This window comes from Trachypithecus francoisi, unplaced genomic scaffold, assembly GCF_009764315.1.
Source record: "Trachypithecus francoisi isolate TF-2019V2 unplaced genomic scaffold, Tfra_2.0 Lachesis_group7, whole genome shotgun sequence".
NCBI classification, from domain to species: Eukaryota; Metazoa; Chordata; class Mammalia; order Primates; family Cercopithecidae; genus Trachypithecus; species Trachypithecus francoisi.
The window spans coordinates 23,919,483-23,947,406 of record NW_022681472.1 but is presented as its reverse complement, the minus strand read 5'-3'; the positions used below and the strand labels follow the sequence as shown (position 1 = coordinate 23,947,406).

The following is a 27,924-nucleotide window of genomic DNA, read 5'->3' as shown; positions in this document are numbered from 1 at the left end:
AAACTGACCATTCACCATTATGTGAAAGATTGTACCAAGATCAATGTATAGAATAAAAAAATGTTTGTCTTGAAGATGGTTTTCTTGTGAGAAAACAGAGGGGAAGATATGAAGCCAGGTTTAAAGAAAATATTTTAAGTGAAAAAGTAAAGAGAAGTGTGGCGGAGTTTATAGAGAAAAGAAAAGTCAGGTATTGACTTAAAACTAATCATTTATATAACACACAGAGAAACACACAGGCAAAATGTACTTTGTATTATGTCATCAGCTTAAAAAAACACTAATTCCCTCAACAGCAACTGGTAATTATTTAGTAAATATTTTTAGGACATTCATAGAAGGCTAAATATATGTATTTATCTTCATGTCCCCCTCAAATTCCCACTAAAATGACACTAAAGTGAAGGGATTTCTTTCCTCAAAGAATAAGTTGAACAAGCAGAAAAGACATTATTAGGCAAGAAGTGCAATATATTTTGAGAGAAGATGCAAAATAGATGGATGAGTGGTAACTGGATTTTGCAAGGCAAAGAAAACCGAAACCTCAGTCTCTGAACAGGGGGATGCTAAGAAAGTCAATATCTCACACTATTTAAATATTAAAGCTTCAATCTAGGAAGACAATGTCAAAGTAATAATAATATAAGAACTTAATTGCTTTTCAGATTTAAAGGGCCCATTAAATGTCCAGCACAAGTCAAGGCATATTTAAAAAACATGTTTTAATAGTGCAATAAAGAAAACAATGTAAGACTTTTCAGGACAAAAATAGTAAATCAAATTAATACCAGACTTCTCAAAGGTAACACTTGGCCTAAGAAGATAAAGAAGCAATTCCTTCCAAATTCCAACTATAGAGTACTTCTTAGAACGTATACCCAACTAAGGAACCAATTAGGATACTCTGAAGAACTGAAAAAGTTACCTTGCAAAAGCATTCTTTTACAGAAAGCTCCTACTGGAGGTACTCTACCAAAATAACCAAGTAAATCAAAAACTGGCAAGACTTGGATTTCAGGAAACAGGTGACCTCCCACTCTCCCAATACGGAAAAGGAACAGGGAATTCTCAGGAAGATAGTGAAAGACAGTCTAAAAGGCAGTTGAGAAGAAGTCTAGAAATCAATGAGTCAAACATGGAGCAAGAGGACAGAGGGCTACAGAAGAGAAGTCTCTAAAATTTTTAAAATAAAGGATAACTATAAAATAGAAGTTAAGTTTACTTGTCTCTGATCATATCGAGAAGGTTTAATTCTTTGGGTAGAGTTTGGCAAAACATTAGAGATGGGTACATAGTAAACAAAGCAAACAGAAAAGCAAGAGAACTATCAATTCTAGAATAGTTGGACATCTAAGGCTCAACCATGAACAATATTAATTAATTAGTCATAAGAATACCAATGTAGAGTACATATTTAATCAACATTTGAAATAACTGCATTACTATACAGCCAGGATGAGATGGAGGTTAGAGTTTGGAGTATAAGGTATGAAGGATGTCAAGAGATAATGCCTCAAATTTAAAAAGGAAGAGAACCTTATGTTTGCTTGTGTAGATTTAGGGACCAGAAGCAACATCTAAAAGAGGTGAAAGTGATTGCAGGTTAGGAGCCGAGTTGGGTAGAAAAAAGGACACTACTCTCTCAGTACTACTTTTTTTTAGACGATGTACCATTATGTTTTGATAAAAATAAAATAAATTTTTATGGTAAGGACATAGGAAATAGTCTCCACCTAATGAAATGTATCATTCTGTCACCTTTTTAAAAAGTAATCTGGCAATATCTATTATGATGAAAAATGCACCGACCCTGTAACCCAGCAATCTTATGTCTGGTAAAGTCATCATAAAGAAATGAAAGCACCTGTATTTAAATACATATGTACAAGGTTGCTTATTTTCACAGAAAGTGCAAGACTTTTTTTATTTTAGCAAATATTTTGTGACCGCAAAACCCTGTTAGTAATTTAAATGTCCTTCAACAAAGGAATGGTTGAATAAATTATCTCACATTCACATTGCATACAATTATTTAAAAGGGCAAGTTAAATCTAAGTATATTATCATAAAGATATTTCCACAGTGCATTTTATTTTTATTTTTATTTGTACAAATATATAAGGTATACATGAAATTTTGTTACATGTATATAACATGTAGTAATCAAGTCACTGTATGGCTTAACTGTGAACAATGTTAATTAATTAACTATAATAATATCAACATAGAGTACATATTTAACCAACACTTAGGATGTGCATCGACCGAGTACAATACACTTGTGTTAACTATAGTCACCCTACTGTTCTATCAAACATTGAATTTATTCCTTCTATCTTACCATATGCTTATACTACCCTCCAACCCACTTCTTTCATTCTCCCCCATGTCCCAGTCACCCTTCCCAGTCTCTGTTATCTATCTTTCATTCCCTTACCTGCAAGGGATCAGCTTTAGTAGCTCTCACATATAAGTTAGGGTATGCAATATTAGTCTTTTTGTGCCTGGATTATTTCACTTAAGATAATAACCTCCAGTTTCACCATGTTGATGAGAATGACATGATTTCATTCTTTTTTTTAATGACCAAGTAGTATTTCATTGTATATACGCACCACATTTTCTTTATCCATATATCCACTGATGGACACTTAGGTTGATTCCACATTTTTTCTATTGTGAATAGTGCTTTAATAGACATGTGAGAGCTGGTATCTTTTGGATATATTGTTTGTTTTTCTTCTGGTAGATACCCAGTAGTGGGATTGCTGGATTGAATGGTGGTTCTATTTTAAGTTTTTTGAGAAATCTCCATACAGTTCTCCATAGTTGCTGTACTAGTTTACCTGACCACTAACAGTGTGTAAGAGTTCACTTTTCAGCCGGGCACGGTGGCTCACGCCTATAATCCTAGCCCTTCGGGAGGCCAAGGAGGGTGGACCACGGGGTCAGGAGTTTGAGATTAGCCTGGCCAATATGGAGAAACCCCATCTCTACCAAAAAAAAATACAAAAATTAGCTGGGCATGGTAGCAGGCACCTGTAGTCCCAGTACTTGGGAGGCTGAGGCAAGAGAATAGCTTCAACCTTTTCTCTGCATCCTTGCTAACATCTATTATTTTTCTTTTTAGTAATAGCCAGACAATGCATTTTAAAATAATAAAAACACATTGCTTAAGAACATGTACAGCTTAAGGTTACTTTTATGCAGCAAACCAACCCATCCATATCATATCTGCTAATGAGTACAAAGAAAAGACTACATGAAGATACAAACTATTTCTAGGGGAGTAGAATTTGAGGGGAGACAAGTGAAGGAGATTATTTCTCTTTCTACAGGTCTGTATATTTTACATTGTCAAAATAAAGAAGTATTCCTTCTGTAATTTAAATAAACCTAGAAATTAAAAATTGAAAATAAATGCCACTGCCTCATCTGAGCTTCTTGGTTTAAGGGACCCTGGGACAGGGATATCGGCTAAAATTATTAACACACCAGTATGCTAGCAGCAGAGAGTAGACACAGTGATCAATCTAGTAAACACTTCCAGGCCCACGACTGCTACCTTACAGGCCATTCCCCATGGGAAACCTATGGAGGAACCTAGGTTTAAGAGAGAGAAGTTCAGATGAGGGAGTGGAAAAAACAATATTTGTATCAGATTCCTTAAAACGTTGGCACTTTTGTTAACCTTCTTTGAATAATTTCTCTAATCTGCAATCTGTATCACTACATTATCTGATTTTCTGCTAATTACTATATGCTATCAAGGTCTCTCTTTATATTTTCCTTTTAATTTACAAAACAAGAACTCAGGTTTTTTTTCAAATCCTAGTCAATATCCCGAGATATCTACCAGACACAGCCCAGCTTCCCATCATCCCAGCTGATCCCAGCACCTGCAGACCTACCCACTGAATGTACCACATAGGCACGTCAGGTGAGGCCAGCAGAACTGGCCAGTCTACACACAGAATCATGAGAAACCACAAATTGTTGCTATTTTCAGCCACTGAGTTTTGGGAAAATTATATGCTGTACAATAGAGAACTAATTAATACCGTACCCAAGAACTTTTCCTTGGCAACTTCTGAGAGGAGCTGAGACCAATTTCTTTTGATGTTTTTGTAGCTTGTGACAATTTGATACATAAAACAAATCTTGCATAACTTATCATGGGAATCCAACTAGGACAACCAAAGCCATGGTATAATCAGGATCTAGTCAGCCATGCTGGGTGATTTCAAAAGCTGTTTTGATAAGTAATGGAAAGAAATTTGGGACGTCATTTGTCTGATATACCGTCTTTGGATAAGAACATCTCTAAACTTTTCTGATAGATTGAAAACCTTATTTAAGTCATACTACATCTTAAAGTAAAGGGTTAGCATTTAAAAATGGTTTTAAAAATATCCACAGGGAAAATGAGAAATAGAAGAACAGTATCAACTACCTAATAAAACCTGTAGAGGAAGATGACAGAATCTGAGATTCAAGAGAGTCTTTGGGGTCACTGACTCAGAGCTCACTCTAGCGCAGGAGGCCACCCACAGCACCTTGCTTTTCCTCAGTCTTCCCTGAGGACACTATGTTACAGAGCAGTCTATTGTATATTAAGGAGCGCTAATTTTTGAACAATTCTTTATTATAGTCACCAAATTCTAACTCAATATGACCTCCACCAATAGTTTCTGTGAGTTTAAAATAAATTTACTGTTTCCTCCACATAACGTTTGAGATACTGTCTATATATTTCTTTTGAACCAAAATAACTTTCAACCTTGTTTTCTAAAATTTAAAAAATGCTAATGTTCTTATCTGAAAGTTCTCCCCAAGTACTTTACTTTCATTTTAAATATGCCAGGAAATATCCCCAGTACTACGGTTATGAAATACTGAAAACTGATTATAATGAGATAATTACTTCATGTCTCCTGCCTTCTGTATATCCATATCACGATTTTCCAGCTATTGTTCTCCTGTCCTCATTTTTTTATATTTGTGTAGTTTGTACTTTCTATACATATATGTACGTATATACTCTCTTTTTTCCCTAAAATTATAATGACAGTCTATAAATATCCAGCTATTTATCTTTGTATATTCTGTGCTAAATGCATCATTAAAAAAAAAAAAAAAAAAACCCTGAGAAAGCCTCCCTTAGATGCAAAAGCGTAAACAAAACAACTGAGAGTTGATATCAATTTTTGATTTTAACCTAAACCAACATATTTACCTCAATTTTCTCATCTGGATTATAAATTTGAAATGGTTATAAAGGATCAGCATTCACTATCATGCACAGAATATTGATAGACAATGTCTTTCTTGTCATTTCTGCCAAAATTCTACTCATCATCCACAACCATTCCACACAATAGGTAACCAGTAGAAATACTTAATATTACAAGGTAAAACCTTCATCAAACCATACTTATCTTATCTATGACACATAACTATAGAAGATTGATGCTATAATGCTACCTTGCAGATCTTTGTCCCTATGCCAGCTTGCATTGTATAACTGCTATTTTTTGGTTATTTGAAAGTGCCAAAACATTACAAGGCAAAACCTTCATCAAAACCTACTTATCTATGGCACATAACTATTGAAGATTGATAATGTAATGTTACCTTGCACATCTTTGTCCCTATGCCAGTTTGAATTGTATAAGTGCTAATTTTTGGTTATTTGAAAATGCACAATTTCTAAACTGGTATCACATAAAGGCTAGAATATATCTTAGTATAAATCCATCCTTACATTATCTGCATTTATTCATTTATTCATTCAATCATTTATGCACTCATTCTCATAGCATAAATGATGTGTTTGTCACTGTTCTAGATACATGGGGATTAAGGTAACAAAATACTCTGCACTGAAGATATTACATTCTACCAAGCTCACAGTCTTTTGAATGGGCTAAGAAGTTGCTTTTTTCTTCAGAAAGTTCTTCTGATTAATATACAGTATCTACTTTAAGTAAATTTTAGACAGGGATTATTTTAATGAATTGATAACTGTTTTTTCTACCCACAGAAGTTAATTATATTAAAATATTTATGTCTTTTTTTCCTTTTTTCTTTAAAACATATGAACAATGCTCAGAAAACTTTTTGGTTTTATTCTATAAATATTTATTCCAGGCAATATTTTAGTTAAGAAAATATCCTTCTATTCCCAAAGAGTTTTAATTTCATTATATTTACAATAAGAAATAGATGCAAATTTGTATCGAATAGCATTCAGTTATTGATTGAGATGTCAATAGTTTTTTTACTTGATCAACATGTATGATGTGTTGACATATAATGGTAATACTAAAAGAAGAGAAGAGAAAGAATAATAAAGGAATAATGATCAAAAGATATTTCATGCAAATATTAATCAAAAGAGAGCTGAGTGGCTGGACTAGTATCAAAAAAATAGTTTTTAGGACAAAAATCATCATAGGAGGCAAAGAAGGGCATTATATAGTGATTAAAAAGGATAATCCACCAAGAAGACATAATAATTATAAACATTGAAACACCTAGCTGCAGAGCCTTAAAATATAGGAGGCAAATATTGACATAATTTAAAGAGAGTTAGAGGGCCCTATAATAATAGTAGTGGATTTTAAAATCCCCACTTTCGATAATGGAGCAAACGGACAGAAGACCAGTAAGGACATGAAGGACTTGAACAACACTATAAACCAGTAAGACCTAACAGATGTATACAGAACATTCCACCTAACAAGAATACACATTCTTCTCAAGTGTGCATGGAACATTCTCTAGGAGAGATCTTATGTTAGGCAACAAAACAAGTCTCAAAAATTTTAAAGGATTGAAATCATACCAAGTATCTTCTCTTACAACAAAAGAATAAAACTAGAAGTCAAAGGAAAAAGAAAAATGGGAAATTCACAAATATGAGAAAATTTAACAATATGCTCATTTATAATGAATGAGACAAAGAAGAAATCACAAGATAAATTAGAAAATACTTTGTGACCAAAAAATTTGAAAACAACATACTGAACCTTATGGTATGCAGTGGAAGCAGTACTCAGACAGAATTTTATAGCAGTAAATGTCCCCATTAATAAAGAAGAAAGATGTCAAATCTAAAACCTAACTTTACACCTTAAGGAAGTAGAAAAAGAAGAGCATAATAAACCCAAGCTACCAAAAGGATGAACATAGTAAAGGTTAAAGCAGAGATCAATGAAATAGAAGACAGAAAAACAATAGAGGAAATCAGCAAAACCAAAAGTTGGTTCTTTAGAAAGATGAAAAAGTTAACAAATCTTTAGCTAGATTGATTTAAAAAGAAAACTCAAATTATTAAAGTTAGAAATAAAAGTGAGACATTACTACAAACCTTAAGAAAATTAAAAAGTATTATAAGAGAATATTATAAACCATCAAATGCCAACAAACTGGATGACTTAGAAAATTTCTAGAAACATGCGAACTACCAATACCGACTCAAGAGGAAATAGAATATCAGAATGGATTTATAACAAGTAAAGACTTTGACTCACTAATAAAGAAACCTCCCAACAAGGACAAGGCCAGAATAAAGTGGATTCACTGGTAAATTCAACCCAGCATTTAAAGAAGAATTAATACAAGTTTTATCAATTCTTCCAAAAAAGTTGAAGAAAAGGGAACATATTCTGATTTATTCTAAGAAGCCAGCATTGCCCAAGTACCAAAGATAAAGACATTACAAGAAAAGAAGATTACAAACCAATATCTTTTATGAATGTAGATATAAAATCCTCAATAAAACAGTAACAGACTAAATCCAGCAGTATATTAAAAGGATTATATATCATGGCCAAGTATTCATCCTAGGAATTCAAGGGTTATTTAAGAAAATTATAAAATGTAACACATCATATTAATAGAATGATAACAAAACTGCATGATTATCTCAACTGATTGAGAAAAAACACTGGAAAACAATGCAACACACTTTCATGATAAAAATATCCAATGAACTAGGAATAAAAGACAACTTTCTCAACATGATAAAAGACATTTTCGAAAAACTCACAGCTAACACCACACTCCATGATACAAGACCAAAAGTCTTTCCCTTAAGATGAATAATGAGAAAAGGATACCTTCCTGCTTTCATCACTTCTGTTCAACCTTGTATTGGAATTTCTAGCTGGAGCTATTAGGCAAGAAAAGAAAAATAAAAGGCAACCAAATTGGAAAGGAAGAAGTTAAACTATCCCTATATTTAGATGGCATAATCTGATCTTTTCGAGAGTCCTAAAGAATTCACAATAAAGTGTTAGAACTAATAAACTGGTTCAGCAAAATTTTGGGAAATAAGATCAAAACACAAAAATCAGTTTTATTTCTACACCCTGGTAATGACAATCTAAAAATGAAAATAAGAAACAATTCCATTTATGATAGCATCTGAAGGAATAAGATCTGCTTAAATAAATTTAACCAAGGACATGCTAGTCTTGTACAACGCAAACTAGAAAATATTGTTTAATGAAATTAAAGGGGATCTAAATAAATGAAGACATTACATGGTCATGATTTGGAAACCTTTTTATGGTCACAATACTCTCCAAAGTGATCCACAGATTCAATGCATTTCCTAAGAAAATCCAAATGGCCTTTATGCAGAAATATTTTAAACAACTGATTCTAAAATTCATATAGAACTTCAGGGCCCTCAGAGTAGCCTAAACAATCCTGAGAGAGAAAAAGAGAAAAATGAAGTCAGAGGATTCATACTTTCCAATTTCAAAACTTATTACATAACTACAGTTATCAAAACAGTGTGTGTGGTACTCACAAAAGGATAAACATGTAGCTTAATGGAATGGAATTGAGAGTCTAAAAATAAACCCTCATATTCATGGTTACTTGATTTTTCAATGGGGTGACAAGATAATTCAATGAGGAAAGAATAGTATTTTCAAAAAATCGGTACTGAGACAACAACTGATTATCCACATGGCAAAAAATGGAGTTGGACACCCATCATCTACTATATACAAAAATTAACTCAAAATGGAACAACTACCCGCATGTAAGAGCATAAACTATAACTCTTAGAAGAAATTATAGAGATAAGTCATTATGACCTGGGATTTGGCAAGAGTTTCTTAGATATGACACCAAAAACACAAGCCAAAAAGAAAAGAAAATAGATCAATTGAGCTTCATCAAAATTAAAAAACAATGTACATAAAATGACACTATTAATAAAGTAAAAAATAATCCCCAAAATGGAAAAATATTCATAAACCATATCTCTGATAATGATCTAGTATCCAGAATACAAAAACTCTCATAACTCAAGAATAAAGAGTAACAACTCACTTAAAAAATGAGCTAAGAGTATGAATAGACATTTTTCCAAGGAAGATATTCAAATGGCCAAGAAACACTTGAAAGGATGCTCAAAACTATTAGCCATTAGAGAAATGCAAATCAAGACAACAATGAGATACCACTTTACATCCAACTAGACGGCTATAAATTTTTTAGAAAAAGGAAAGGAAAGAAAGAAAATAACAAGATTTGGTAAATATATGAAGAATTGGAACCCTTGTATATTGCTAGTAAGCATGTGAAATGGTGTAGCTTCTTTGAAAAAAGTTGGCATCTCCTCGAAGTTACACATAGAATTATCATATAACCCAGCAAATCAATTACACAGTAATATAAATTATTATAGTATCTATATTATATAATATCAATTATCCAAATAGTGAAAAAGGTAATAAAAATGCTTGTATATGAATGTTCATAGCAATATGATTCAAGATAGCTAAATGATAGAAGCAAACAAAACACCCATCAGCAGATGAAGGGATAAACAAAATGTGGTTTAACCACACAATGGAATATTATTCAGTCACGAAAAGGACTGAAGTAGTGTACACACCACAGTGTAGATGAACCACAAAAACATGCTAAGTAAAGTAAGTCAGAGACAAAAGTTCATACATTGTGATTTCACTCCTGTGGTATATAGGAATACTTTGCTTTACTGTGCTTCATTTTGTAATGCTTTGCAGACAATTATTTTTGTTTCTTTACAAATTAAACATTTGTGGAGACCCTGCATTGAACAAGTCTATCAGCTTAATTTTTCCAACAGCATGTGCTCATTTTGTGCCTCTGTGTAATATTTGGTAAATCTAACAATATTTTAAATTTTTTCCATCAGTGATCTTTGATATTACTGTTGTAATTGTTTCCAGGTGCCACAAAACACACCCATGTAAGATGGTGAACTTAACCAATAAATGTGTGTGTTCTGTCTGCTCCACTGACCAGCCATTCCCTCCCTCACCTCTCTCCTTCACCTTGTGATTCCCTATTCCCTGAAATACAACAATTTGAAATCAGGCCAATTTAAAACCCTACAATGGCCTCTAAGTGTTCAAGTGAAAGGAAGAGTTGCAGGTCTCTGGAAAAGATAGAAATGATTAAGCTTAGTGAGGAAGGCATGCTGAAAGACAAGGTAGGCTGAAAGCTAGGCCTTTGGTGCCAAACATTTAGCCAAGTTGAGAATGGAAATGAAAAGTTCTTGAAGAAAATTAGAAGTGCTATTCCAGTAAACACACGAATGGTAAGAAAGTGAAAGAATCTTATTGCTGATATGGAGAAAGTCTGAGTGGTCTGGATAGAAGATCAAATTAGCCACAACATTCCCTTAAGCCAAGGCCTAATCCAAAGCAAAGTCCTAACTCTCCTCAATTCCATGAAGGCTGAGGAAGCTGCAGAAGAAAAGTTGAAAGGTAGCAGAGATTGGTTCATGAGGTTTCAGGAAATAAGCCATCTCCATAACATAAAAGTATAAGATGAAGTAGCAAGTACTGATGGAAAAGACACACCAAGTGACCCAGAAGATCTAGCTGAGATAATTGATGAAGGTGGCTTCACTAAACAACAGATTGTCCATGTAGACAAAACAGTCTCATGCTGGAAGAGGGTGCCATTTAAGACTTTCATAGCTAGAGAGAAGTAGTCAGTGCCTGGCTTCAAATCTTCAAAGGATAGGCTGACTCCCTTGTCAGGGGCTAATGCAACTGGTGACTTTAAGTTGAAGTCAGTGCTTATTTACCATACCAAAAATCCTGGGGACCATAAGAATTATGCTATATCTACTCTGTCTGTGCTCTATAAATAAAACAACAAAGCCTGGATGACAGCACATCTGTTTCCAGCATGGTTTATTAATCATTTTAAGCCTGCTATTGAGAAATACTGCTAAGAAGAAAAGCTTCCCTTCAAAATGTTACTGCTCATTGACAATGCACCCAGTCACCCCAGAGTGCTGATGGCAATGTAGAAGGAGATTAATATTTTCACGTCTGTTAACACAATATCTATTCTGCAGTCCATGAATCAACAAGTTTCATCTGGACTTTCAAGTCTTATTACTCAAGAAATACATTTTATAAGGGTATATCTACCATAGATAGTGATTCCTCTGATGGATCTGGGGGCAAATAACTTGAAAAAGTTCATTAAAAAGATTTACCATTCTAGATGCCATTAAGAACATCTGTGATTCATGGGAGGAGATCAAAATATTTATATTAATAGGAGCCTGGAAGAAGTAAATTCCAACCCTCATTGATGACTTTGAAGTGTTCAAGACTTCAGTGAAGGAAGTAACTGAATATATGGTGGAAATAGCAAGAGAACTAGAAATAGAAGCGGTACCTGAAGATGTGATTGAATTGCCACAATCGCATGATAGAACTTGAATGCATGAGGAGTTGCTTCTTATGGATGAGTAGAAAAAAGTGGTTTCTTGAAACAGAATCTACTCTAGGTAAAGATGTTGTGAACATTGTTAAAATGTTACGTTAGTTTAGTTGATAAAGCAGTGACTTAAAATACTGCATCAACTTAAAATATTGCATCAACTTAGTTGACAAAGCAGTGACAGAGTTTAAGAGGATTGACTCCAATTTTGAAAGAAGTTCTACTCTGTGTACAATGCTACCAAATAGCATCACATGCTATGAATAACTTTTTCATGAAAAGAAGAGTCTATTGGCTCCATGAGTCCATTGGCAAACTTCATTGTTGTCTCATTTTAGGAAATTGCCACAGACACCTCAACCTTCGGTAGCCACCACCCTGATCAGTCCACAACCATCAACATCAAGGCAAGATTCTTCACCAGCAAAATGATTATGACTCATGAAAGCTCAGGCAATGGTTAGAATCTTTGGCAATAAAGTATCTTTATTTAAAATATATACACTGTTTTCTTACACATAATGTTGTTGCACACTAAATAGACTACAGTAGAGTATAAATATAACTTTTTTAGGTGCTGGGAAACAAAAAAAATTGTGTGACTGACATTGTGATATTCACTTTATTGCAGTGGCCTGGAACTGAACCCACAATATCTCCAAGTTATGCCAGTACCCAGAATAGATACATTCATAGAGACAAAAAGCAGGTTGCCAGGGGCTGGTGGGAGGTGGGAATATTGAGTCACTACTTACTGGGTACATGATTTCCTTTTGGGATGATGAAAATGTTTTCAAACTAGATAGGGACTAGGTAGCATAATATTGTGAATGTACTGAATGCCACTGAACTGTACATTTTAGAATAATCTTATGTTAACTTTATGTAAAAAAAAAAGTCTTGGCGTGATTTTTTATAAGCCATAGTAACTGGAACATCTCTAAAAATTGTTTGCCTCTCTTCAGGTATGATTTTGTGTTTGTTTGTTTTGTTGTTTGTTTGCTTTTCCATGTGACTAACTTTGTTGAGTATAGTGTTTATAAATATTAAGTCAACGTAGTTGATAGTCTTGTTCAAATCTTCTATATTCTTACTAAATTTTTTCAGTCAATTTATTCTGTTTACATCTTCCTTTAGTTCTATAAATTTTTGCATCATGTATTGAGAACTTTTGTCATTGGGTGCATAACCCTTTAGTAGTATTATGTCTTCTTAATTAAATAATCTTTTATGATTATGATATGATCTCTTTATCTCTGGTTATGTCCTTTATCTTGAGTTTTTATTTTGATATTACTGTAGCCATATAGGCTTCTTTTTCCTAGAACTTCAAACTGTTTGTATCTGCATATTTTTAGTATGTTTCTTATATTTTAAAAAATCTATACTCTTTATTCAGTCCGACAATATTTGCTTTAATTGGAATGTTTAGTACATTTGTATTTATTATAATTGTGGGCACATCTGTACTTCAACTTACAATATTGGTGTCCGTCTTCTATTTTTCCAATCTGTCCTTTCTTTCTCTGTTACTTTTCTCCTGTCTTTGTTTTGTGAGGATGAATGATTTTTTTCACGTGTCTACTAATTTTTAATTTAAGCATTTTGTGCTAGTTCTCAGTAATGCTTTAGAGAAGAAAAATGCATCTTTAATTCATCACAATCTATGTGCAAAGATATTTTATTACTTCAGAAATAATTTGTTTTAACAAGTATTTCTAAAGAACCCTAACTCTGTTGTATTCTTAATGTCATATATATTAATTCTACATATGCTATTTTTTTAAAAATAAAAACATGCTATTTTATTATTATTTCTGCTTTAAAAAGCTTGGGGCTGGGCGCGGTGGCTCAAGCCTGTAATCCCAGCACTTTGGGAGGCCGAGACGGGCGGATCACGAGGTCAGGAGATCGAAATCATCCTGGCTAACACGGTGAAAGCCCGGCTCTACTAAAAAATACGAAAAACTAGCCGGGCAAGGTGGCGGGTGCCTGTAGTCCCAGCTACTCGGGAGGCTGAGGCAGGAGAATGGCATAAACCCGGGAGGCAGCGCTTGCAGTGAGCTGAGATCCTGCCACTGCACTCCAGGCTGGGTGACAGAGTGAGACTCCGTCTCAAAAAAAAAAAAAAAGCTTGGTAACAGTCTGGTGAAACTGGAGGCTGAGAGTAGGTTACCTGAGTAAAAAGGAATATAATCAGACACCAGACCACCAGCAGCACCCTGTGACTAGATAGCATCCTATAAAGAGCACAGGACCTGCACAATGAGCAGGCCATTAGGCATTCTCCTCTTAATAATGAAGTGGTCAAATCGAGAACTGATTCTATAATTTAGTAATCTCCTAAGGTTTTGAATTTATCATGGAAGAGAGCAAGAGTAAAAAGACAGAGAGGTAGGGATCCATGATGAAAAGGGAGACTGAGACTTTATTCATTGCATTTTTTGTTTCTTCCTTTATTCATTTTTATCATTTAGCATTTATTAATTGAAACAGGCACTCTGTTGGATATTACTAGCTATACTGTTGTAAAAAAGACATGCAAATTTTAAACTTGAATGTTTTTTAAAAGTTGGAACCTAATTCTATATACCAAACTGATGAAGCAGGACAATTTGGTTACAATCACAATTTCTAAAGAACATTTTAAGTTGTTCACACTTCATATAATTCTCACAAGAACTTGATGTGGTTAATGCAATATTTTTTATGAGTACTACTATGTAAATGAAGCTGCTCACAAAGTTAAATCTAGTTGCTTTCACAAATGACCCAGATGCAGATTCCAGTTAGCACATAGTGGTTTTCAAACATTTTCAAACAAAGATAAATATTTTCTGCCTACTCCTTTCTCTGTTGAAACTAAAATCAAACATCTCACCCTGTAACAAGCACAAGGAATTGATGTATAAGAAGAACAGCTTGCAAGCTCTCTTTTCTTCTAAGAATAGCTGTGATTTGCTAGAGGTTCCTGAGATTTTTTGACATGTTTATACATATGTGGGGATAGCAGAGCACTGGAGAATCCCAGTAGCTACCAAAGCAGTGGGACATTGAGCGAGAAGAGATATTTAGGTGGTATAGCTTGGATATTTGTCCTCTCCAAATCACATGGTAAATCTGATCACCAATATTGGAGGTGGGGCCTGGTGGAAGGTGTTTGGGTTATGGGAGTCAATCCCTCATAAATGGCTTGGTGCCGTCCTCACGGTAAGGAGTGATTTCTCACTCTATTAGTTCTTACAAGATCTGATTGTTAAAAAGAGCCTGGCACCTCCCTCCCTTCTCTCTCCTTCCTCTCGCCATATAATGCATGTGTCCCTTCACCTTCTGCCATGACTGGAAGCTTCTTGAGACTCTCACAAGAAGCAGATGCTGGTGTCATGTTTCTTGTACAGCCTGCAGAACCATAAGCCAAATAAACCTCTTTGCTTTATAAAATACCCAGCCTCAGTCATTCCTTTGTTGTAACATAAAAACAAAGACATTAAAGTACTAGGGAAGACAATAAATATAGGGACTTCCATCACAAATTAATCAGTAGGACTTCAGGAAAACCCCAGATGAAATATGTTTTTTAATTTTACTAAATGTTTTGAATAGAAATCTTCTTTGCTTCTACTCTAAGAGATTTAATTTGCTTTTATGTACTTCATTAAATATAGGTAGGTACTGCTTTCAATATGATGTAATGCTGCAATTGACTATGAGAGGCAAGAGACCTGCTCCATGCAGTTTATATTCTTCAGGGAATATTATATTCAAAAAAGGTCTAAGTGAATTACACATGTTTGAGAATATAAGCAAGCAAATAGATACATATGAATAAAGATCAATGTAAATGTGGAGTAAAAGGGAAATTCATTAAGATTAAAGGCCAGAAATATCAGATGAAAAGCTGGGCTTCAATGACCACCTTTACTTCATTTTCTTAACAACATAAACTTACATGCTTTGAATAGCATTTGAATAAGAAACTTCCTTACATGATTTGGAGTCTGATGATGGTGGAGAAATATTAGACACAGCAAGGTCACTTTTTGATTTTTTAGGCTTCTTTGCATTTAATTGCCAAGGTTTATCATAGCTTCTGAAATCCCTTCTTGTTCCTTTGGATTCTGTTAAAACAAAATATATATCAAATCACAACAAAGTGATTTCAAGATTGAACAAAAACCAAGTCCACAAGTCATTAAATACACTTGACAAAACATACAGGTCACTTCAGATCAAAAATAATGTACACACGCAAAAGTACTTCTTGTTTAATTTCATCTGTAAATTCAACTTTTAAATCTGCTATGAGTCAGTTTTATATATGCATATGATTAAGATTATATCATATAAAATTATGAAATTGGCAGGGTGTGGAGGCTCACGCCTGTAATTCCAGCACTTTGGGAGACCGAGGTGGGTGGATCACCTGAGGTCAGGAGTTTGAGACCAACCTGACCAGTATAGTGAAACCCCATCATCTCCACTAAAAATACAAAAATTAGCTGGGCGTGGTGGTGGGCGCCTGTAATCACAGCTACTCAGGAAGCTGAGACAGGAGAATTATTTGAACCCAGGAGAGCCTGAGTGATAGAGACTCTGTCAAACACACACACACACACACACACACACACACACACAAAACAAAAACCCAAGAAATTAATTTGAAATGTTTTTCAGGCATGGGTTCCCATCACTTAAAATAACATTCTATGAATGTCATGGAATAAAGCATTGTATTCTGTTGCAAATAAAAACAAACATTTCAATAAATTTCACTCACTTGATGCCACCTTATCTAACACATAAAATCATTGATATTCACCTAAATCAATTTATCTTCTATTGCAAGAAAGATAAATTTAAATCAACCAACACTTTTACTTTGAAATTCCCCTTAGAAGGTAGTCACCGTGTGGCCATTCCACAATTAAAGGGCCTTTCAAGAGTTCATCCATCTTGACTTCTTTTACAAGAATTTCATGTTTTTACACAGAACCATTTTTTTCTTCATCCCCATATCACCTGATAACTCTTTCTTCATCTCATTTATTCCTTCCTCATTCCTCATCTTCCATTCCTCTAATCTATGTGGCATTCTTTAGCATTTCTTTATGCCTTCTTGTCTTAATTTACAAACTTAAAAACCACCCTAGCTTCATGGATGACTCATGAGTCTTTCTCTGGCCACTCACTTATAAATAACTAACATACATCATTACACATTAATGGATTCCTCAAACTTTCATGTTAAGGTTGTACTTAATTAGCTGTTACCCAATCTGTCCACCTCCAAAATCCCATTAAATACCAAAAAGGCATGACAATTCTAAAGCATTAGGAACATAAATATTTGTCCCTGATCTGCTAGAACCCAGGAAGTATTTCCATAGATAAGGTTAAGAGAGGATATAGGCCAGTCAGAAAGAGAATGGAAGATTTCTAGGTATCCACCCCAAACTTGGAGTCATCTCCTTACGTTGTTTCACAGTCTTTCAGAATTTGTCTTTCTACATCCATTCTTGGACTATAAATTCTTCTAATGCAACATAGGTAATGGGAGAAAAAACCTTGGTCATAAAATATAGCATCTTATGATATAAAGGAATATTAAAAGGAGCCAGAGTGGAATGAAATGAATGTTGTGGCTTTCTTTATTCTCTACTTACAGCAAGAAAAAATCCGTATTCATTCAAATAATTTAGCAATGATATGTTTATCTAGTTCATTGGAAAGAGATAAGAGATAGTAAATCATGCATTGATTTTGCAGAAGCTTAAAGGATTCAACTAATACTGAAAATTTTAATAGCAACCATGATTTCACCTCTCTAAAGTTTTGAAAAGAATCCAAATAGTTCCAAGATATATGGAGAGAGAACAAAGAGGAGTCCACCTACACTATTCGTTGATAAATCTAGAACTGGATAGAACATTCCTCACTGAAGTTTGAATAAAAACAGAAAATATTATTTTAAGAATCATTTAATAAAAAACAAGAATACAGTACTCACAATGCAGAGGTAATCATAGTTTTAAAAAATATTTATAATGGAAAGCCATTAAATGTTGGAATGTGACTGTGACTGGTCTTCTCAGCAAAAATAAAGTGGACTCAATGAAGCAAAAAGAAATTAGAGAGGAGATAGGCTAACCAACCTATGAATACAAATGTAACTGTGTACAGAAATAATAAAAGGAAGATGAGATAAAGAAGTAGCAACAGGAAACTAAAATGCAATACCAACATTTAAATTTGCGTTCAAAGCCAGAAAGAGAAAACCGACAGTGTAGAAAATTGAATCAGTGACACACAGAAAACACTTTGCTTGATACACTTCTCTAGAGAGTCAACAAAGAAAGGCAAATACAATGCCAAATGAAATGAGAAAAACAGAGAACAGTAAATAGACTCAACTTACACATAACAGATTTTCCTGAAAAATCATAGTTGACATTCCAGTAAAACTTTTGAATATCAGAAGTAAAAAAATTTGTAAGTATTCAAGAAAAATCATTTGTCTTTTATTCCTACAAAGGAATAAAAATAAGGCTGTTTTCAAGATTATCCTCCACAATATTAAATGGTAGACTTTTAAGGAGAAAATGTTGTGTCCCAAGTTGCTAGATATATTTAAAGGCAACAAGAGAATATCTTCAGATATTTCCAAAAAGTAAGATACCCATATACTTTGAATATTGAGACGTTTTCTAGCTAATTAAAAGATGCACCAGGCGGGGCGTGATGACTCACACCTGTAATCCCAGCACTTTGGGAGGCAGAGGTGGGCAGATTACGAGGTCAAGAGATTGAGACCATCCTGGCCAACATGGTGAAACCTCATCTCTACTAAAAAATACAAAAAAAAAAAAAGTTAGCTGGGCATGGTGGTGCATGCCTGTAGTCCCAGCTACTCGGGAGGTTGAGGCAGGAGAATCGCTTGAACCCAGGAGGCAGAGGTTGCAGTGAGCCAAGATTACGTCACTGCACTCCAGCCTGGTGACAGAGCAAGTCTCTGTCTCCAAAACAAAACAAAACAAAACAAAACACCAAAACAAACAAAAAGATTCACCAAAATCAATAATTCAAAATTACAGTCAGGGTTTAAATGCATTATTTACCATCATTCAATTATAACCTCTTCAGTTTCATTCATATCCAACAATTCATCTATGCTTTTCCCTTCCTTCCTGCCATACTTTCCCTCTAAAATTTTTCCTCTTCCTCTGGGCCATACCTTCCACATAAACACTCTTCTGTCCTCAAATGTCCCCTTTCATGTCTTAGCACAGCCCCCATTCTTCCCACCATAGTGTTCCCTCCTCTGCAGCTTCCTGGGATGATAGATGCTCTTGCCCCATATCCCATATTCCACCAACCACAGGCTGTGGAAGCAGGGCTGGGTCTCCTGGTTCAGTGCGGCTTCTATGATAGAAGCCTCAAGAATAAAGTAAAAGTGTCTGTTCTCTTAAGGGAAATGTCACTTAGCTATACTACTCATTTCTCTTCATTATCACACATTATAACCACCTTTTCGCCTCTGATCAATCTCACAGCCTTATTTCAGACAGTGGCATAGTCTTTTCCTGTCTCTTGTCCTTTCAACAACTTGAAAGAAACTATACTGACCTGTTTATCCTTAGACAAATCATGCATTAAGCCTCATATTTCCTTGCCCTGCTCAACTCTGAAGAGTTTCGCTTCCCTGATATTTCTGCTACCCGCAAACTAAAGCTGCCCACAGGATTTTCTCATTATCTGGAATCATACCACATCAAACATTTTGATCTCAAATATCACAATCTCTCAGCACAGCTTGTATCCTTCCGCGTTGCTCATATTTTCACCATATTGATCTCCTGAAAGTTTTGATTGGCTTTCTCTGTCTGAACCTCCCCCTCCACTTGCTCTCTACTTCTCAGACAGCTTGATCACCTGTAGTTTGCTCACAAATACCCTCAACTCCTTTTGCAAAACTGTTCTCCCACCCTTGCTGTAGTAACACAACCACAATTCTCAAAGTCTCCCAAACTGTTTTCTCTCTTCCTTCCCAGAAATTTCTGGGCACTGCTAGAGAAAAATAACAATCTTACTCATGGTTTCCATGATTCATTAATAATAATTAATTCATGTCCTTGACTTCAGTTAGGCCCCAGAACTGCATGACAATCTTTTTTAAACATTTTCCTTTGCCAACTCTTTTTTCCTTTCTCTTGGTGACTTTCCATAATTGGTGCCCTTACTTCAGTCTTCCCTATCTGATCCCCCAACCACTTGTCTTGGCAAATGCCCTCACCACATAATAAATAGACAAAATTTAGGGCACCTGAAATCATCTCACACTTGCCTTCTCCCAGTCCATCCCATACTCTATCTATAAATTTGACCCACATCTTCCTTTATTCTTTCACTCTTACTGTTATCTGTATGATATTCAAGGTCACATCTGGGACTCCTGCTTTGACCCATCCCCAAAGCTTTAGACTCACATCCAATAGCCTGATAAAATTATATACTCAAGTGAGCCACAAGAAATTAAAATTCATCAACAGGTACTAAGAGAACTGATAGAATAACATGGTAGTTCTTAACCATGATCTCTTTCCCATGGTATTTCCTCCCACATTATCCCCACCCCTCAAATGCAGACAGTACTTTTAACTTGCTTTGAAACAGTAGAATTTGGCAAAGGTGATGAGGTGTCAATGTTATGATTACATTCTAGTATATAAGATCCATCTTAGTAGATTGGAATGAGAGAAATGCCCTTGTTGACTTTAAAGAAGTGGGTTGCCAGCTGCGTGTGGTGATTCACAGCTGTGATCCCAGTGCTTTGGGAGGCTGAAGCAGGAGGATCACTTGAGCCCAGGAGTTCAAGGTCACAGTAAACTATGATCATGCCACTGCCCTAAAGCCCGGGCAATAGAGCAAGACCCTGATTCCATTTTAAAGAAGAAGAAAGAAGGAAGAAGGAAGATGAAGAAGAAGGAGGAGGAGGAGAATAAGAAGAGGAAAAAGAAGAAAAGGAGGAAGAATTAGTAAGCTGACGTGATGGGAGAGACATGTGGCAGGGACTCTGGGTTGCACCTAGGAGACGAGAGTAGCTCCTGGCGGAAAGTCAGTCAGAAAATAGGGACCTCAGCCATATAGCTGCAGAAAATTAGTTCTGCCAACAGCCCAAATGAGCTTGGAAGCAGATTCTCTCCTAGTCCAGCCTCCAGATGAGAATGTAACCCAGCCAACACCTTGATTTGCAGCCCTGTGAGTCCAAGCAGAGGACTCAGCTAAACATGCACAGACTTCTGACACATAAACACTGAGGTACTTAATGTGTGCGATTAAAAATGCAGAGTTGGCCGGGCGCCGTGGCTCACATCTGTAATCCCAGCACTTTGGGAGGCTGAGGCCGGCAGATCACGAGGTCAGGAGACCAAGACCATCCTGGCTAACACGGTGAAACCCCGTCTCTACTAAAAATACAAAAAATTAGCCGGCCGTGGAAGCGGGCACCTGTAGTCCCAGCTACTCGGGAGGCTGAGGCAGGAGAATGGCGTGAACTCGGGGGTGCGGAGCTTGCAGTGAGCTGAGATCGTGCCACTGCACTCCAGCCTAGGCGACAGAGTGAGACTCTGTCTCAAAAAAAAAAAAAAAAAAAAAAAAATGCAGAGTTCAATATACTCCTATCTCTTCAGATACCGATTTATAAAATATGGACTCATATAAGCTACAGCAAATTCATAGATACTCATCTGATCTGCGTTTATGGGTACCATCTTGGTACCTATAAACCAAAGCCCCTGCCTACCTACCTACCCATTCTACTTAGAATCTAAACCCAAGAAAGTTAAGGCCAAGAAAAAGTAAGAGTTTCTTCTTTTTTATGCCAAAAGTTCATATTCTAACTTCCTGCTAAACAATAGCAGAGAAGTAATTTGTCTATATTACAAACGATGCAAATAACTTTTGTATGGATAAATGATATCATAGATGTCTACATTCTTCAGAGAATACCCTACTCTCTACCCACTTTAGTGTGGTTTTGAGACCTGGTATCAAGAAGGCATTCATATGAGATACAGCCAAAGAAGACCAAAATCCTTTCATGGGATCCCATAAAGCATGAAGAGGCAGAGAGAAGAGATAATGCCATCCAAGGAAAGTCATTTGGAGTACAGTTGGATTTCTACGGGAATCAGACAAGAAGTTGGTTACCGAAGCAATGGGCATGAGGGGATTTGGATTTGAAAGTAAATGTCAAACTAACAGACCAATGTGTAAACACTTTATGAGCAAAGACTGAGGTCAAGTCTACCTACTTCTTGCACCAGTGTTTACTGGGGAGATGAGGCTAGTTCCCTGATGTAGACTCAGTGAATCTTCCCAGGGTTTACTACACAGGATAAAATTGGGGCATGGAGAAATAAAGAACAATCATCAGTTTGGGCAACAAGAAAAGTAATCCTGTAGAACTCTACTATTATCTTTCTATATAGATAAGCTATAAGCATTTAATTCAAATTATTCATTAAAAATAAGTTTAGGATAACTAGTTTGAATTTATACAGGATAAAATCTTTTGATACAAATTTGAATCTTATCTGTATTAAAACGGAATATGCTGATTCTAGTATTTTGATACATAATACATTACAACATATTCAAATTTAATAATTTATGACAAATTTTAGCACCTAGGTAAGGTCAGAGATGAACACATGAAACCTTCGGTAACTATCTATCTAGATTTATCTTATTAGAATCAAAGGGGTTTGAAATTTTGACATTAAATGAATCCCAAATTAACTGCATATATATTCTTCATTTACCTGATGTTTCGCTTTCTGCCCATAGAGCTGCAGATCCAGACAAAGTTCTTTGAAGTTGCCCACGGTTCCCTTGTTTAGACTGAAGATGGTCAATGAGAAATGGGATTGGCTGGTCAGGTGTCTCAGTTATTAACTTGGTCATTAATTCCTGAAGGCAGAATAGAGTGCACACTTATAATTAATAATAACAGCAACAATAATAGCAAACACTTAATTAGCATTTAATATTGTCAGGCACTGGTCTAACTGCTTTATATACAGCAACTAACTTCATGCTTATAACAATCTTTTCAGACAGTTACTGCCCTCATTCTGAGGAAACAATAGCAGAGAAGTAAATTGTCCATGTTACAGAGCTAATATGGGGTAAAGCCAATATATATTTATTTTTTATTTTGTATTATACGTAGCCAACAACATACTAAAAGTTTAATCTAAATTCCTTTAAAATTATAGCTTAAGAATTTTAAACTTCAGTTTGCTATTTTGAGAGATATCATTATAAACTAAACTTTTTCTAAACTTCATCATCTACCTTATATCAATGTCATTTTTTTTTCTTCTTAATGGTATAAAAATAACAAAAGTGAGGAAAATTTTCTTGGAATTAAAGAAACAAGTAATAAGCCACAGACTTATAGAAACTAAAAAGTGTCTTAAAGTAGTCCCCAAGAAATACAGAATTTTCTTTTTGTAAAAATTTCTGATGCGTTTCCTTCCTTCTTCCTTCCTTCTGCTCTTTTTTGAGTTGAGCAATGGTGAGTTATCTACCTGCAAAGCAGTTTGCTCCATTTTGGACAGCTCTAATGATACTTTAAATTGGGCTGAAATCTGCCCAAGGGTAAGATCTACATTTTTTTTTTTTTTCCAGTTAGGAACACCAAAGAGCAATCTCCAATTTGCAGTCCATTAGAATCCCTAGATTGTTCAAATATGAACAGCTGTCAAGCCACATGGATATCATTTTGTGCTGTGTAATTGGGTTTGTGAACTTATGTGCACCATTTATATTCATATCAGTCACATTTCATCTTGTTGGTTTTAGCCTAGAATTCCAGTCTGTTCATTGCTGTTTTAAGCTCAGAATCTGTGCGAGGCAGTGGTTCTAGTGCTCAAAAAATCAGATATTAAGAGAGCTAACAAAAGTGTTACTGGAAATTCCCCAGCGCATCTTTTTTTTGTTGGTGGTGGTCTGTTTCCTTGGCCTTGAATGATGTTCTCTCATGGTCAGATGGATGGTTTGTCATCCTTCATTCTTCAATGATACCTCTACGAGAGGTTAACCTAACCAATCTTCAGAAGTCTTTATTACTTTATCATTTTATCTTCTTCACAGCATTTAGCACTCTCCAGAATCATTTTGTTTAATATTTGCTCACCTGTTTGTTATCTCTCTCCTCCCCTACCCCTACTGTAGCACTTGGAAAAGGACTTGCTTAGTTTGATACCAGTTTTCTCTGTAGGGCCTAGAACTCTGCCTAGCTCATAGCTGGTGCTGAATCAATACCTATTGAATGAATGACTCAATGAATCAATCAACCAATCAATGCTTGCTTTATTGACTACAGGTAGATATTAGTAACTAGAGTCCCTTATTGTACCAATAAATAACAATTAAACCTTTCATAGCCCAGCATAATATAGTGCTCAGACATGCTATATAAGAAACTTCTGTTCAGGTTATCTAAGGGATATTTATTTACATTTTTAAGTCTAGGAAAACAGGCTTTCTCTGGACAGAGGTTAAATGGATTTTGCAGATAACAAGATCCCAAGTTGATCACAGAGTCATGGATTAAATATTTCTGCATATTTAAAAAATGTGTAGATTAAACACAGAGTTAGAAGCAAAAAGAGCAAAGGATTTTTACCATAAATACATTATGATGCAAGATATTTATTAGACAAGTGTAATACTTTTTATATTCTGAAAAACAAGTAAGCAAACAATCAGTTGTCACCAGTATTATTCATTTCTGCTATTTAATATTTCAATTATTATAGTTATAAATACAAAAGGCCATTCTGCTACTGTTGTGAAGGTAACTGTAAAGTAATGCAGAGTTCAATTAAATTCTAATTATACATCTGTGGAATGCAATCTAAAACATTTTGGATTTTACCTCTATTATGTATTATGTTTTATTTGAACTAATTTTACATTATAAAGAGTTTCAGAAAATAGAAAAAAAAAAATAGAAGGTACACCTGGACTGCAATTGTCACAGAATGTCTGGACACTAAGATAAAGCAAAATTAAGTCAGGTAATGGAACTTACAATCCACAGCCATTTCTATCCTGACACCTCTAAAAATCTCTTGGTTTTTGTTTTGTTTTTGAATTTACCTTTCAAAGTGGATGGAAAGTTTCTAGATTTCTTTTTTTAATAAACTGAAGCGTTCCTACATTTTTCTTTAGAAGTTGGATTATACAGTCATAGTAAACCAAGCAATTACTATTAAGTTTTAAAAATAGTATCAGTCTATTAACTATTTTGGATATATTTGTATTGTATTAATTAATATATGAGATTAAAGACACAGGACAAGTTCAGTCATGAGCAAAATGATCATAGTTGATGTTTGCAACTATGTTGCAACATAGGGCAACATAGGGCAAACATCATGGTGTTGCCCAGGCTGGTTTTGAACTCCTAAGCTCAGGCAATCCACCCGCCTCAGCCTCCCAGAGTGCTAGGATTATAGGCATGAACCACCGCATCCAGCCGCCAGACCCTGTTTTGTTTTTTTTTTTTTTTTGAGGTGGAGTCTTGCTCTGTCACCAGGCTGGAGTGTAGCAGCGCGATCTTGGCTCACTGCAACCTCCGCCTCCCAGGTTCAAGCGATTCTCCTGCCTCAGCCTCCCAAGTAGCTGGGATTACCGGTGTGCACCACCACACCCAGCTAATTTTTGTATTTTTAGTAGAGACGGGGTTTCACAGTGTTGGCCAGGATGGTCTCGATCTCTTGACCTTGTGATCTGCCTGCCTCGGCCTCCCAAAGTGCTGGGATTACAGGCGTGAGCCACTGCGCCTGGCCGTGTGCATGCTTGGTACATGGGTATATTGTGTTCTGGTGGAGATTGGGCTTCCAGTGTACCCATTACCTGATAGGTAATTTTTCAACCCTTGCTCCCTCCCACAAATTCCCTTATGTTATGCTGGGTATCTTGGTTGGACAAGAGTCTAGTTTTAAATGACTGTATTTACAAGAGTAATCACCCTGCTTCTCACTTAACCCAAGTATCTTCTGGACTTGAATGATTCTGAGGACTTGAACTTGACAGAAACCCCTTTCCCAGACACTAAAATTTAAATCCTTAGATTTGCCAATCATGGCAATAAAAAGATTGATTTCTTTCCACCACTAGAATTTAGAGCCACAGAGATAGACCTGAGGGACCGATAGATTTGAAAAGGTGAGAATTAAATTGCACAGCTAGTATGTTAATTTGGAGTAGAAATCGATTGCAGAAAGTTTTACAGGAATCATTCACCATAGGAAAAATAGTATTCTAGAGCATCAGGCAAGTTTCAGGTACATAAGCTGAACGCCAGTAGGACACGGCACTTCCAGGGAGACAGAAGAGCCTCGCCTTCAGTTCTTACCATCAGTTCAAGAGTTGTGACATGAAATTCCCTGGGAGAATAGGAATTTCCCAGGCTGTGGGTGTATATAGATTAATAGAACAATGAAGTGGTAAGAGTACTCCTACCCTGGAACAAAATGTTTGTGGACGTTTTAGACTAAGTCCTCAGGGATTGATAAAATGTAGGTATCGATTTTAATATCATACTGTGTGCAATCCCAGGCTAGTTAAACTGGGACATACAAGTTGCAAACAAAATAAATTAGCAGTTGTCACCAACAGGAGTTTTAGTTCATACTTATATCAATAAAATTAATATAAACAATATGCAGTTGAAGATACAGGAAACTAGTGATTAGACACTCAGGCTTTGAAATCTGATAGCCACTATTTTTCTTTTCTTTTCTTTTCTTTGAGAGGGAGTCTCACTCTGTCACCCAGGCTATGGACAGAGTGCAGTGGCGCAGTCTCAGCTCACTGCAACTTCCGCTTCCTAGGTTCAAGCTATTCTTCCACCTCAGCCTCCTGAGTACCTGGGACTACAGGTATTCACCATCACACATGACTAATTTTTGTATTTTTTGGTAGAGATAGGGTTTCTCCATGTTGGCCAGGGTGGTCTCAAACTTCTGACCTCAAGTTATCCACTGGCCTTGGCCTACCAAAGTGCTGTAATTATAGGCATGAGCCACCATGCCCAGCCTAATAGCCACTATTTGAATCTCTCATCTCCTACTTTAACATTCATAGTCCATCTATTAGATGTGAAAAACAATAGTAGCTACATCATACAGTTGCCATGGAGATTAAATAAGATAATGACTGCAAAGCACCCATTAAGTGCTTGAGCTATGTGTAGCCTTCTGTGATGGACTAACACCTCTTTCTAAGGCTGGGAATGAATTATCAGAATCTCCGTATGATCTGGGTTAGAGTTTTCAGTGAAAGAAATGTGTAGGAGATTCAGAAAGCAGAGCAAAGCACAAAAAAATTAATCTTTGGAGTTGATTGCAGGCAGATGTGACAACAGATGACAGATTCACAACAGCTTCCTAGCAAGCTTGTGGAAACCTCCACTGCTGACTGACATAGCAATGAGAGCTCCACAAAGACACTGAAGAATTGCAGCAACTTCCAGGCAAGCATTTGAGAACCACATGCTTCCCAGCTGCAGGCTGGTATATTCAGGGTCAGCTCTTCTGACCTTTGGTGATACCCCCTCCAACTTCAGCAGCATTTCCATGTCCTCTGTGGCCCAACCTTCTAACTGTCTATCATAAACCCATTTTTAATAAGCCCTATTTAACACAGATACATAGAGTGGTTTCCATTTTCCTGACTTAACTCTTAGTGATGTACTCCCAAAAAATCTTAGCCAATATTTTATTTTTACCATTATTTTTCTACATTTATATACCATATAGTTTACATATTTATATTATATATTTATGTTTATTATTACTATTATTACAATATTTATCAATATACATTTGTAATATTATATGTGAATAATACACATTTTATTGGACTTACATTTTTTAATAATAAAATGAATCAATGTTCTCTTAATAACATTTTTATCAACTAGAATCTTAACTTCATGAGTATACTACTTAGTAAGACAACTCCCTGCACTAATACCTGTTCCTTTATTGTTTTTTTTTTTTTTTTTTTTTTTTTTGAGACGGAGTCTCGTTCTGTCGCCCAGGCTGGAGTGCAGTGGCCGGATCTCAGCTCACTGCAAGCTCCGCCTCCCGGGTT

General features: G+C 35.6%; 1 protein-coding gene across 4 annotated transcripts in view; it reads right to left on the bottom strand.

Annotated features, from left to right (window-relative positions):
- Positions 1 to 27,924, bottom strand: part of CUNH8orf34 (chromosome unknown C8orf34 homolog) — a 488,639-nt gene that overhangs the window by 358,545 nt on the left and 102,170 nt on the right. For all 4 annotated transcript variants that reach the window (XM_033202801.1, XM_033202800.1, XM_033202799.1 and 1 more), the window contains exons 2-3: positions 22,575 to 22,722; positions 15,741 to 15,872 (exon numbers count right to left, since the gene is read on the bottom strand). In XM_033202801.1, the coding sequence (XP_033058692.1) occupies positions 15,741 to 15,872; positions 22,575 to 22,722 (280 nt within the window). The remainder of the gene's footprint in view (positions 1 to 15,740; positions 15,873 to 22,574; positions 22,723 to 27,924) is intronic.